This window comes from Desmodus rotundus, chromosome 8 (assembly GCF_022682495.2).
Source record: "Desmodus rotundus isolate HL8 chromosome 8, HLdesRot8A.1, whole genome shotgun sequence".
In the NCBI taxonomy this organism is placed as follows: domain Eukaryota; kingdom Metazoa; phylum Chordata; class Mammalia; order Chiroptera; family Phyllostomidae; genus Desmodus; species Desmodus rotundus.
Genome location: NC_071394.1, coordinates 85,253,316 through 85,266,136, shown reverse-complemented (window position 1 = coordinate 85,266,136; position 12,821 = coordinate 85,253,316). Strand labels below are relative to the sequence as shown.

At 46.6% G+C, this 12,821-nt stretch overlaps 1 protein-coding gene across 7 annotated transcripts in view; it reads left to right on the top strand.

Annotated features, from left to right (window-relative positions):
• FLNB (filamin B) overlaps positions 1–12,821 on the top strand; it is a 140,459-nt gene that overhangs the window by 70,548 nt on the left and 57,090 nt on the right. For all 7 annotated transcript variants that reach the window (XM_024556563.3, XM_045192408.2, XM_024556562.3 and 4 more), the window contains exons 5-11: positions 3,401–3,519; positions 4,385–4,462; positions 5,969–6,131; positions 7,043–7,240; positions 9,698–9,835; positions 11,377–11,503; positions 12,494–12,630. In XM_024556563.3, the coding sequence (XP_024412331.1) occupies positions 3,401–3,519; positions 4,385–4,462; positions 5,969–6,131; positions 7,043–7,240; positions 9,698–9,835; positions 11,377–11,503; positions 12,494–12,630 (960 nt within the window). The remainder of the gene's footprint in view (positions 1–3,400; positions 3,520–4,384; positions 4,463–5,968; positions 6,132–7,042; positions 7,241–9,697; positions 9,836–11,376; positions 11,504–12,493; positions 12,631–12,821) is intronic.

Genomic DNA, 12,821 nt, shown 5'->3' with positions numbered 1-12,821 from the left:
TTTTCTCAGTCAGATGTTTTGAGGCTTTATTTCCCCACACTGGAACCCTGGGTTGCGCAGTCTCGCTCCCCAGTTGTTCCTCCCAGTTTATCTGCACACAAGTATGGGACTGCCAGGTCCCCCAGCTGGTGCCTTGCCCACCAAGGTCCTGTAGCTGTTGTCTTGCTATGAGTCCTCTGTGTCCTGGCTGCCCATCTCTGCCCCTCCTACCAGCATAGATGAATGTTTCTTCTTTAACTCCTTGGTTGTCAGGCTTCCATACAGTTGAATTTTCTGGCATTTCTGGTTATCTTTTGTCTTTAAATTTGTTGTTGTCCTTCTTTTGGTGTGAGAGGAGGCAAAGCGTATCTACCTATGCCTGTGTCTTGGCCAGGAGTCCATAAGTTTCTTCCACCGACTCAATCCTTGCTGGTTTTTGCAGCCAGAAGTTATGGGGAATTATCTTCCTGACCCTGGAACTCTGGGCTGGTGGTCTGGTGTGTGTCGGGGACTCCTCACTGCTGAGATATGCCTCCCTCCCGAACTTTTATTCACCACAGGTGGGTGTGAGACCAGCCCATTCCATATTTCCGCTCCTCCTACTGGTCGGGATGGATGTGGTTTCTTTAATTCTGTAGTTTTCAGACATTCATTTAACTCAATTTCTGACAGTTCTGACTGATGGTTGTTCTATAGTTTAGTTGTAATTTTGATGTGGTTTTGTTAGGAAGCGAGCCGTGTTTACCTGTGCTGCCATCTTGACCAGAAGTCTCAAATATTCAGAACTGATTCTTGATGAAGGTGCAGAAACAATTCAGTGGAGGAAAGAGCCTTTTTTACACTGCCAGAGTAACTGAACATCCATTGGCAAAAAATCAAAACAAAACAAAAAAAACCCCCTGAGTCTTAAGTCTTACACTTTATATAAAAATTAAGTCAAAATTGATGACAGACTTCGATGTAAGAGTCTCTAACTGTAAAACTTTCTAGAAAAACATAAGAGAAACTTTGGGATCCAGGACAAGTTACAGTTCTTAGACTTGACGCCAAAAGCATGATACATAAAAGAAAAAAGTGATAGGTTGAAGCTTTTTTAATATTTAAAAATGTATAAAAGGCCCTCTCCGGGTAGCTGTTTTTGGAACGTCATCCCGGTGTGCAATGCTTGCGGGTTCATCCTCCGGTCAGGGCACATGCAGGAGGCAACCAGTGAGTGGATTAATAAGTGGAAGAGCAAATCAATGTCTTTCTCTCTTTTTTCCTCCCTTCTTCTGTCTCTCTCTAAAAGTCAGTAAATAAATTTTTAAAAGTGTAAAAAAGCATTGCCTGTGTATCAAAGTCTTGACACAAGGCACCCTAGGGTTGGGCTGTGTGTGCTGTTGGGGGATTTCTCTCAGTGGAGGGTGTGTTCCTGGGCCCCCCCATGTGCCCGCAGGACAGGCTCCTTTAGCTCCGCCCTCCAGGACACCTGGATTGCATCTCCAGAAGAACTCAAAATGTTGAGACGAAGGGCCTGAGAAGGCTTTTAAAACTGCAGTTAAGGGGTGGAAAGACAAGCTAAAGACTGGGAGAAAATATTTGGGAACCACCTATTCAATGAAGCAGCATTATCTAGAATAATAAAAACCCTCAAAAACTCAATAGTTAAAACAAAATAAACAAACAACCCAATTAGAAAACGGTAAAAAGATAGGAACAGTCATTTCACCAAAAAGGATGTACAGGTGGTACAGAAACATATGAATGTTCAATGTCATTCCCATAGAGCAGCAACCTTTTTCAACCTTTTTCACCTTGTAGCACACATAAACTAATTATTAAAATTCCGCGGCACATCAAAAAATATATTTTTTGCCAATCTGACAAAAAATTCACGTAATTTTGATTTATTCACTCCAGATGGCTATTGTGTTGGCCGTTGTCATTTTTCATTTGACAATCTAAGGGAAAAGAGGTCAGTGCCCCTAGCTAAACAGTCAGGTATTGCATTGTGTCTTGTGGCACATCAGTTGAAAGTTGCAGCCATAGAGAAACACAAATTAAAACCACTATGGACCTATCAGAATGGCTGAAGCAGAAAGTGGTGTTAACACCGAATGCTGGCAAGGATGCAGAGAAACTGGATCCAGATCACTCATGCATTGCTGGTAGGAGTGTAAAATGAGACAGCCACTCTAGAACACAGTTTGGCAGTTTCCTAAAAAGAACTAACATGTAGGCCCCAGCCAGGCAGCTCTGCTGGTTAGAGTGTTGTCCTGATACACCAAGGTTGTGGGTTCGATCCCCGGATCAGGGCACATGCAAAAATCAACCAAGTACTGCATAAATAAGTGGAAAATAAATCAATGTCTCTCCCTCCCTCCCTCTCTCTTTCCCTCCTCTAAAATCAGTTAAAAAAAACAACCAAGTAAACATGCAACTAGCATATAACCCAGCAATTGCACTCCTTGACATTTATCCCGGGGAAGTGAAAACATGTCCCCGCACTAACCGGGACCCGAATGCGCATTAGCAGCTCCACCAGTAACAGACAGCTGGAAACGACTCAGGTACCATTCTGTTGGTAAATGGTTAAACAAACTGTGGTCCATTCATATCACGGAATATTACTCAGCAATAAAAAGAACAAACAATTGCTACAGTCAACAACCTGGATGAATCTACAGAGAATTGTGCTAGAGGAAAAAGATAATTTTAAAATGTTACATAATGTATGATTTCATTTCTATAACCTTCTGGAAATGATAAAACTAGAGATGGAGAACAGATTAGTGGATCGTGGGATAGGAAGAGGATGAGGTGGGAGAAGGTGGATGCGGCTATAGAAAGGCAACATGGGGGATCCCCACGGGGGTGGAAATGTTCTGTATTTTAACTGTGTCAGGGTCAGCGTCCTTGGTCGTGGTGCTGGAATAGAGTTTTGTACTATGTAACCATTTGAGGAACTGGTTGAAGGGTATTATTCTTATACCTCCCTGGGAATCTATCTCTAATTTGCTTAATCATCTCAAAATAAAGTTTAATTAAAGAAAAATAATTGAATGCCATTTTAAACATTTCGAGTAATACAAAGTGGTCTTTGATGAAAAACGAGCCATTCTCCCTCCCTCATCCCTCCTGCCCCCACACCACCTCTCAGTGCCAGCTCCACTGCTGGTCACACATCATTCTTCGTAATTGTATAGACTTCTGGCTGCCTTGCTCTGAAGAGTTCAGAATTGATTGTTGCTTAAATAACAGGGACAACATTAGGGGTTGGAACCTATTGGAGTACCTTTGTCACCGCAGTTTGTCCATGGCTCCCCTGTGGTGGCTGCAGGGCCACGTCCCACCTCCCTGTTTCCTGAAGGAGACACAGTGGGCGAGGGCCTGTGGCAGGGCCTGGCCCAGCTTGTAATGTGCTTGTGCAAACCCGTGGCAGGAATCGAGCCTACTGGAAACATGGTGAAGCAGCCGGCCAAGTTCACCGTGGACACCATCAGTGCTGGGCAAGGAGACTTAATGGTGTTTGTGGAGGACCCAGAAGGGAACAAAGAGGAGGTATGTTGGAGGATGCTGCGTCCCCTGTCAGCATCCCATGGGGCTTGTCACAGGGCCAGGGACTCTGCTTCCATGTTCCTCATTAAACCTCACAGCAAACATTGTTTTTTACGAGAAGCATCCCCAGGCTTACAGTGGTTAAAGTTAATTTGTTCAAGGACTGTGCCTTGAAAATTAATATAAATTGATACCCAAGGAAACAATGTTTAATAAAAGAAAGGATACTTTTAATTGAGCAAAGGCCCCTTAGTCCAGGTCGTAGGTACTGAGGGCCAGAATAGCAATAACAATACCGCACTGACACAGTACGATACAGTAACAGTGCTGATGTCCTGCTTGCCCCCCCTCCTGACCATCCTGTGCTTCCTCCCCCAGGGCCTTTGCATGCACTGTTCCTTTTGTCTACTCATCTCCTTAAGACTATATTTTATTCCTAGTTCTTCGCACCATCTGAAATTCTAAGTTTACGGGCCTATTGTCCATTTCTCCCACTGGGGCAGGAGTTCAACCTGATGTGTTTTATTCCGGGTAACTCTCACAGGACCCAGCATTTCATAAATGCTTAATCAGTTCATAGCCTTAAAGGCTTAAGTTACTTGCTTTATAGTCTCTCTTGTCTAGAGAGTTTCAGCCTTGAGACAATGGAGAGTCCTGACTTGGTAGTCTTCGTGTCACATGATTTGTTTCTGTGACTTCAGGCTCTTCCTCTCGTGAGGTGCTCTGCAGGGGTGATGGAGTGGGAAGTAGCCACAGCCGGGACAGGGGCCCGACCTGCCAGCCAGCTCACTGCAGGACGTTGGCTGGCACAGCATGCTTTTACTCACACCTGGTGCCTTCTCTAACTGTCACTTATCTTCCACCCTAGGCACAAGTGACCCCTGCTAATGACAAGAACAAGACATACTCTGTGGAGTACCTGCCCAAGGTCACCGGGCCGCACAAAGTAAGATGAGGTGTCATGGCTATTGCTCGGACTGTCTTCTGGGTTTGCTTTGATATGTGTGGAAGAAAGGATAGCTTAGAAAAAAGAGTGGCTTTCTTAAGTTAACTTCTGATTTTCCCTCCTGATTATAAAAGCATCCATGCTTATTATAGAAAATTTGGGATTCTCATGAATCAGACTTGAGGCATTAGCTAATATATCTAGATTAGTTGAATTCCATTAGGTTTTTTGTGATGTCATAAGATTTTTCTAACTCTTTCTAGGTAATGAAGGGTTGTAGCTTGGTGCCTGGAGTGTAGATGCTAAGCCGTGGGCTTTGTCATTGATGCTGCCTAAGTAATTCCCTTCCAGGTGTTCTGGAGCTCCTGGCAGCACTGAAGGCCGAGTGTGGAGAACGCTGGTCGACTGCAGTGCAGGCCAATGGGCCACTCATGTACCTGGAGAATTTAACAGGGATCCTGTCCCCAGGCCCTTTGTCTCGGCAACAGTTTGAGTTCTGTTTGTGTCAGTGTGCCGTTGGCCTGTGGGATGGGGGCCAAGGGAGTCTTGCGGGAGACCTAGGAGTCTGCCTTTAGTTGGAAGAAAGCCTTCAAAAGCACACGGGCCAGTCCCTGTGCACCATGCCAAGACTTTGACACTTAGACCGTACTCTCCACCTTGGGCTTCGGTGAAATTCACTGGATCATGGCCATAGGTTTGTGCCCTTAGAAAGAACATCATGAGTTTGGGGAGGGGGGGTCTTGAGAGCATTTATGATGTAATTAATTTATTTAATTCATATGAAAACCTAATACAGTGCCCCTGAAAAATTTAAAACATAAGAACTCTGGCTCAAGTTTTAGATGGAAATATGTACTTTTTTCTCAAATCCATGTGTCTGGGATTGATCTTGATCCCTTAAGAAATACTTTGACTCTAGGTGTGAAATCCTAGAACCTTGCATTGTATTCTAGGGAACAATGGCCTCTTCTGCAGTTTCCTTAAAGGACCCAATGTCTAGACTCTAGATGGGGTGTCAAACTCATTTTCACTGGGGCCACATCAGCCTCACGGTTGCCTTCAAAGGACCAAATACAATTTTAGGACTGTATAAATGTAACTACTCCTTAACTAGGGGCAAGGAGCTCGGCGCTGCCGCCTGTAGAAACGAGGTGTGCTGGGGCATATAAAATAAGGTGGAGGGCCGGATTCAGTGCTCGGGTCTTGTGTTTGCCTCCTGTGCTCTAGAGATTCAAGTATAAGTATTTGTTCATATCCTACTAGAGATGCTAAACATACCAGATGTACACATTTTTAATTTGCTGAAGGCCGGATGTCCCAGGCCCAGCTGAATAGCTGACGGAGCCAGGTGGGAGTCCCATTCAGGCCACTCACAGGACTCTGGTTCCAGCCACCTTTGTGTGCGAAATCAGGAGGACGGACAAGAAGATCACAAAGCATGTGACTTGATCTGGTAGTCTCACTGGGCAGGAAGAAGTGATTATATGTCATCTCTGTCACTTGTAGGTCACAGTACTCTTTGCAGGACAGCACATCTCCAAGAGCCCGTTTGAAGTGAACGTCGACAAGGCCCAGGGCGATGCGAGTAAAGTCACTGCCAAAGGCCCGGGCTTGGAAGCTGCGGGGAACATCGCCAATAAGCCCACCTATTTTGACATCTACACGGCAGGTAAGCGCCCACTCCTCCAGGGATCAGGCTTTGTCGGAAAGCCAGAGATAATCCTCAGGAACCTGAAGTCTTCAGATGCCGGACCTTTGTCTTTAAAACAAACAGCCAACAGCAAAAATAGCTTTTTTCAGTTCTCCACTCCACCCCCCTGTCCTTATACATTTATTTTTTTTAATTTATTTTTTAATTTTTCAATTACAGTTCACATTCAGTATTACTTTCTATTAGTTTCAGTTGTACAGCATAGTAATTAGACAATTATATGCTTTACACAAGTGGTCACCCCAATATTTCAAGCACTCGCTGGCCCGTACGTAGTCATTACAGTGTTGTTGACGACATTCTGGGCGGTGATTTACACCCCTGGGGCCGCTGTGTAACTACTGATTTGTCCTTCTTAATCCTCCACCTTTTCAGCCACACCCCTCTGACACCCACCAGTCTGTTCTCTGTTTCGAATGTGTTGGTTATATTTTTAGGTTTTTCAACCTCAGTTTTTCTTCTCTAAAATCTTACATTCAAGCTTGACTGTAATGATTAATAAACGGTCAATTTCTGTACTCACTTTTTATCTGACTAAATAAATATTCCAATGAAACTAAGTTTTAAGAGTCATCTCCTCAGCCAAATTCCATGCAAGATCCTGTGTGGGTTGGGCGGGGAGGAATGAATAAGACACGATTCTTGAAATGTCAGCTTTCTTTCCAGTGTAGAAAATTTACAAAATAGAGAAAGGCAAGTTCGGCCATGACCGCCCTTCTGTGCAGTCAGACAAGTTGTTGATGTCTTGGCGTGGCCCTTCTAAGTGCCGCTGTCTCCTTTGTTTGCATTTTGTACCTGCGTTTACGCTCCTCAGCAGTGAGCTTTCTGAGAGGTTGACGTGGTCTCATGGAATGTTTACTCTGTCATAGGTGCCGGCGTGGGTGACATTGGTGTTGAGGTGGAAGACCCCCAGGGGAAGAACACCGTGGAGCTGCTTGTGGAAGACAAAGGAAACCAGGTGTATCGATGTGTGTACAAACCAATGCATCCTGGCCCTCATGTGGTCAAGGTCACGTTCGCTGGGGACACCATTCCCAAGAGTCCTTTCATTGTACAGGTTGGGGAAGGTGAGTGCTGGGGTGACCAACCACGCACGGGTGCTTCTGGCATCCAGGCCAACCGTGCCCATGCCTGGGTCCCAGACCAGGAGAATGTAATACCTTTTTGTGAGCTGTGGAGCGACCCCAGTGCTTTACTTGTATTAACTGCTTTAATCCTCCCCAAAACACTTGTCCAGGAGAGTCATTATCCTCACTGAGAAGTGCAGGGCCGAGGTCGTTGAGGAGTTGGCGTCTGTGGCCAAGGTTAGCAGAAGTAGCATTGCTGGCGCCCCCTGGCCTCCACTGCCTGGTCTTTACTGGCTGCCAGGCACTTAGCAGAAACGCTTCTAATCGTCACACCAGCCTGTGTGTTCCAGGTGCTATTATTATTCCCAGTTTTCAGGCGGAGACACTAAGGCTTAAATAACATAAGGTATAGGGGAGTAGGGGCTAGGCATCAGTAGAAGTAGAACCCAGGTCTCTATCGACCCCTTGATCACCCTGCTAAACACCCTTCGCAGCCAGAAGCTGGTATTTTCCTGTTAGACTCCTTTCCTTTTTCCCTGTTGCTCTTCCTCCCCCACCCTCTGCTGCCTTCTCTAATCAATACTTGCCTTTTTCCATTCTGTCCTGCATCTGCGTCTGCAGACCTGGCCTCCTCTTCTGAATCCTGCCTCTGGGCCAGCCCGGACCCCGAAGCTGTTGGCTTCCTAGTTGAGAGCACTGGGCCAGAGGCACCTTACTTGGTAAGGGCTGGGTGGGTGGGGCTTCTGGGCCAGTTCTGTGTGCTGCCTGCAGATGTCAGCTGAGCTTGTGCTGTTTGCGGCCTCTGGAAATGACAGCCCGTGCTGTCACAGCATGTCCAACCATACCCCAAGCCCACTCTGAGTAGTTCCCACATTTCAAAATGGTGGCGAATCTGGCGGTTTCCTCCCACTCTTCAGCTCTGTTTAGTGCTTATTGAACTGAGCGGTGACCCTTTGGGTGTGGAGATCACGGCCCATGTTCAGAATCTCCGTGAATATTTAAACCTTCCAGGGAAGTCCTGTCACCCTGTAGTTACTTATTCCTGGTATAACCAACTTTTCTCCTCTTAACAAAGAAAAAGTAAACCCAACATGTTTGTATATAAAGCTCTTTTTGACATAATGCAAGAAAGAATTCAAAAGGCTTTCCTAGTCTGACTTCCTCTCCCTGATGTATTGCCCTTTTCATTCCTGGCCTGTCTCTCCATCGCTTTACTGTATAGTATTTAATTAATAGAGGGTGTTGGGTTTGTTTTTGTTTTTGTTTTTGATGTACTAATCCTTCTTCCAATTAAATGACTTTATATAAAAAAAAGGTTGCATATCGTTTTCACAATGGAAAACCAATGTTACCTACCATAAAGTGCCACCATAAACTTATATTCATCCTGAAAACCATCTCTAATTCCAAGGATGTGTGTGTGTCTTTGGGAAGCAATTGTTTGCCAAATAGCCAGCCGAGGATGCTGTGAGGAGGAGAGACCAGCGGAGGAATGACCTTCCTTCATGGAGTAAACTAGAGTCTCCTTCTCTGGAGTTTGTGACCCATCATGTGTAGAGAGAGAGCTGTCAGATATGCAGTGTCAGATTTGGAAAGGAAAAGCCACTTAATAAACAGCATGACCTTTCACCTATTCATGTCCCATTCCTATACTTAATGAGAAGGTTGCCCATGTTGACAAAGAATTCATAGGGGACAAGGATGTCTTTTATCAACCTTCTGATGAGCCCCAGGGAACACGAGTTTTGTGGACCTCATGTAAGGACCGTTAGAAACTACCTTTGTCCTTAATTTTTAGACTTACAACTTTAGCTTTTTTAACCTGATCTAGAAATCAAATTGGGAGCGGTGTTTATTGCTAATAGTTGCATTTATAGCCTCCCGCATTCCCAGGACTGAAGTGTTAGTCTGCCTTGGGCGGCGCAGGGTTGAATGGGCTCCCCTTGTGAGCTATTGTCGAGCTCTTCATATGGAAGACAACAATGTTTAGACTTTTAGAAATGACTGACCTGAAGTTTGGAACCCAGTCAGATGTTTTCAAGCTCTACATTTCTCAAGCTGACTTGAGAAAGTCCAGTCTTCCCCATTAGTGGGCCCTCGAGTACAGCAGTGAGGTTTGAACAGTGTCCAGCCCTAGGTCTTCACTCTCCTTCACCACTGAGAGGATAAATGCCAGGACTCAGCCAGTACCAGGAGCCCAGGGAATCCACGCTGTGCTCTCGGGCTTTCTTTGCCAATGTAACTTTCCTCAGTCCTTCTGCGGTGTGGCTGGACAGAGTTATGTTGAGTCTTTATTTGCTGCCTGGTGTGCTCTCTAAACGGGACCCCTGGTCTCAGGAACTGTGGCTTACTCTGCAGAGCAAATGTTTTCTTGGCGGGTGGCTCCAAGTTGCCTTGGCTTGCTCGACTCTGACTAAGGAATGAAAGGTTGAATTGATGTCAAAACTATGCTTGCAGCCTGCAATCCAAACGCCTGCCGGGCCAGTGGCCGAGGCCTGCAGCCGAAAGGCGTCCGCATCCGGGAGACTGCAGACTTCAAGGTTGACACCAAAGCTGCTGGCAGCGGGGAGCTCAGCATAACCGTGAAGGGTCCTAGTAAGTGCTCCTTTGTTCCCTCATCTCAGGGGTGATTTTGGCTAAGTTGGTAGCCGTGGCAAATGGCCTTCACCCCATGCCCTTTCTGACCAGTTTACCCCAGAGACCTGTGTCAAAGATTTGAGGCTATCTGGGCTCCATATGGAAGGAAGCAGTGATTGATTAGTAATCTCTGCCCTGGTCGCAGGTGGGGACAGTGGTGGCTCAACAGACTCACATTTATTAAGGCTTCTGGGAGTAGAAAAAGCAGGGATACGATGAAGTTGTCCTTGAAACAACAACCTGAAGTGGCCTGTTTTTTATTTGAGGAAACCTAGGCTCCAAGAGGGAGGGTCCTGCCCAAGGTCCCACAGCTTGTAAGCATCTGAGCTGGAAGTCAAGCAGTCTCCAAAGCCAGTGATTTTCCCACTACAGGTTACGTTTCATAGACTATGATATTATGTCAAGTGCCCGATTACTATGATCGGTGCTTATAGAAGGGGAATCAAATTGCCTCACCTTAAGTTTCCTTTGTTAATAAATGCCATTCGTGGACAGATGGATTGTACCCCACAACTCATTCTTGCCCCCCTTTAGGAAAGGAGAGAGTGAGTAGGTACAAGGATGGGTGTCCACACCGCCCTCAAGTCTTCCCCCTGGTTCAGATGAGCAGCTTGGCACTGCTAGTTGCAGGGGAGCAGCCCTGGGCCTGTGGAACCTTGTGCTTCCTATGCCGGTACTGCTCTTAGCCTCCATGTCCCCAGTAGGCTGGGGCAGGGGTGTTCTGAGCTCTAGAAAGTTAATGTTTGATGTAGGAGCATCAAGCTTTGGGGCAGGCGCGAGCCCCGAGGGCAGCCACAGTTCTAGACTGCTCAGACCTGGACCCACGCTGCTCTGGGGCTGCCTTCCCCTCTGGTTTGTTCCTTCAGGAGCCAAGGAGGCGTTTTTTTCCTGACCTTGGATTCTCGCTTGAGTAAATGGCTTTCCCAGCCAAATCACAAGGCTCAACATTAAACAAGTCCCTGCCTGATAGCTTGCTCTGGAGTTAGTGGCGTAGCATCTACGCCTGTCTCCTTGTAGATAGCACACAGGAGCTTTCTCACTTTCACTCTCCAGCTTTAACTGAAAAAGATACGCCAGGACACTAACCCGAAACTCATGCCAAATACTCATAAAGATCCATTCCCTCCCCACTTTATTTTTGGGGAGGAGGGGCAGAGCAAAGATGGGTAGGCTTCTTGAAAAATTGAGATGTGAGTAGGTTGGTCTTTCCACAGACCCAGGAGGTTCAGGACCTCATAGCCCCTCAAAACTGAGAGAGCCTGATAAAGCCAGTTAGCTGAAAACCTTCAGTTTCCCCATAATTTGAAGCAGAGATGGGTCCATATTTGACTTTGGACTAATCTTGCAGGTTTCAGTGATCCCACCCTCTTAGGCGGCCCACTTAGTTCTCCTCTGTTGGTTATATTTTGTGGATATTGCTGCCTTTCAGTTCTTGTCTTTTGGTTTCTCCTTCTGAGCCTAGGATGGCTTTGGAAGGATGGTGTGTTTCCTTCCTACAGAGGGTCTGGAGGAGCTGGTGAAGCAAAAAGGCTTTCTGGAAGGAGTCTATGCATTCGAGTATTACCCCAGCACCCCAGGGAAATACAGCATCGCCATTACTTGGGGGGGACACCACATTCCAAAGAGGTGAGTCTCCAGCTGGAGCTGCGTCTTCTCTGGAGGTGTGCCCGGCCCCGGGCAGGCTCACTGTGGTTGCTTCCTGGGCTGTAGGAGGGAAAGAGATCTGCTTTGTTGAAAACATGTTTTTTTTTTTCAGAGCAGCTTACAGGCATTTGGCCTGTTCTCAAAAGCAGCAGAAAGTCACTGTGGTTTCGGCTGCCTTGCTTTACATCAAATGTTGGTGGTTTGGGACTGGCGGGAGGTGGGGAAGCCCAGAGGAGCAGTAATAGAGAGCAAGTGGGCTGTGTGTCTATACAATAAACTGAGATTCTCTTTCTTTCAATGTGTGCCTCTGTTCAGGAATGCCATGGGGGTAAAATCTGCTATGGTTTACATTAAATCCTCTACGTGAGCGCGCTCGGGAACCAAGGGACCAGTCTACAGCTTTGCTGTGTGGGCGTTGCAGTTTGCCCACCTGGTGTTTATGTGTTTTCCAGCTTTCCTGGGGGCAGCTTTAAACTCTGAATAAATTAAGTTTACCTTGAGAAATACCTGGGCATATTATAGGGTTCTGAGAATCTGAGCAAACTATTTTTAATCTCCTGCACATAAGTTAAAGCACATTCATTCATGTATGAGCTCATGCCTCTTCAACCTAGTTTTCTTGTTACAGCATAGGCAGGGTGTGGAAAAGTGCACACACTCTCTTACCTTCCAGGGCCCACGGTGTTGTGAGCCCTCCACCCCAAAAGTAAATGACCAGAAAGATAGTGTAAGGCAGTGTGCCTTGAGTGCCAACCCAGTGGCCACCTGAATGCCCTGAAATAGCATATTACTTTATATTGTTGACCTAACAATGGCCGAGGGGGAACTTGCGTGGAGGAAGGGCTTGGCTGGAGGTTGGGGCTGCAGGTAAAAGGGGCCAGCAAGTGCAAAGGGTGTGTGCAAACAGCTTATCCCTGTATTTAGCCCCTTCTTTTCTCTTCTTTAGTGCTTCTATTTTTCCTTTTCTTTTAGCCCCTTTGAAGTTCAAGTTGGCCCTGAAGCAGGCATGCAGAAAGTCCGTGCATGGGGGCCTGGCCTCCATGGTGGGATTGCTGGGCGGTCAGCAGACTTCGTGGTGGAGTCCATTGGCTCTGAGGTGGGGTCTCTAGGTAAGTGGAAGTAGGTGACCTACAGCTTCTGGAGGGCTGAGATTACAGAGGGCTTGGGCCCAGTAATCGAAGCATTGGGGCCTTACACGAAGCATTGGGGCCTGCTGAGCCTCACTACCCTTTACCTCCTGGCCTCCTCACCACCCGAGGCCGCCTCTGCATACTGCTGGGGAATTGCAGTTCTCCTTTCC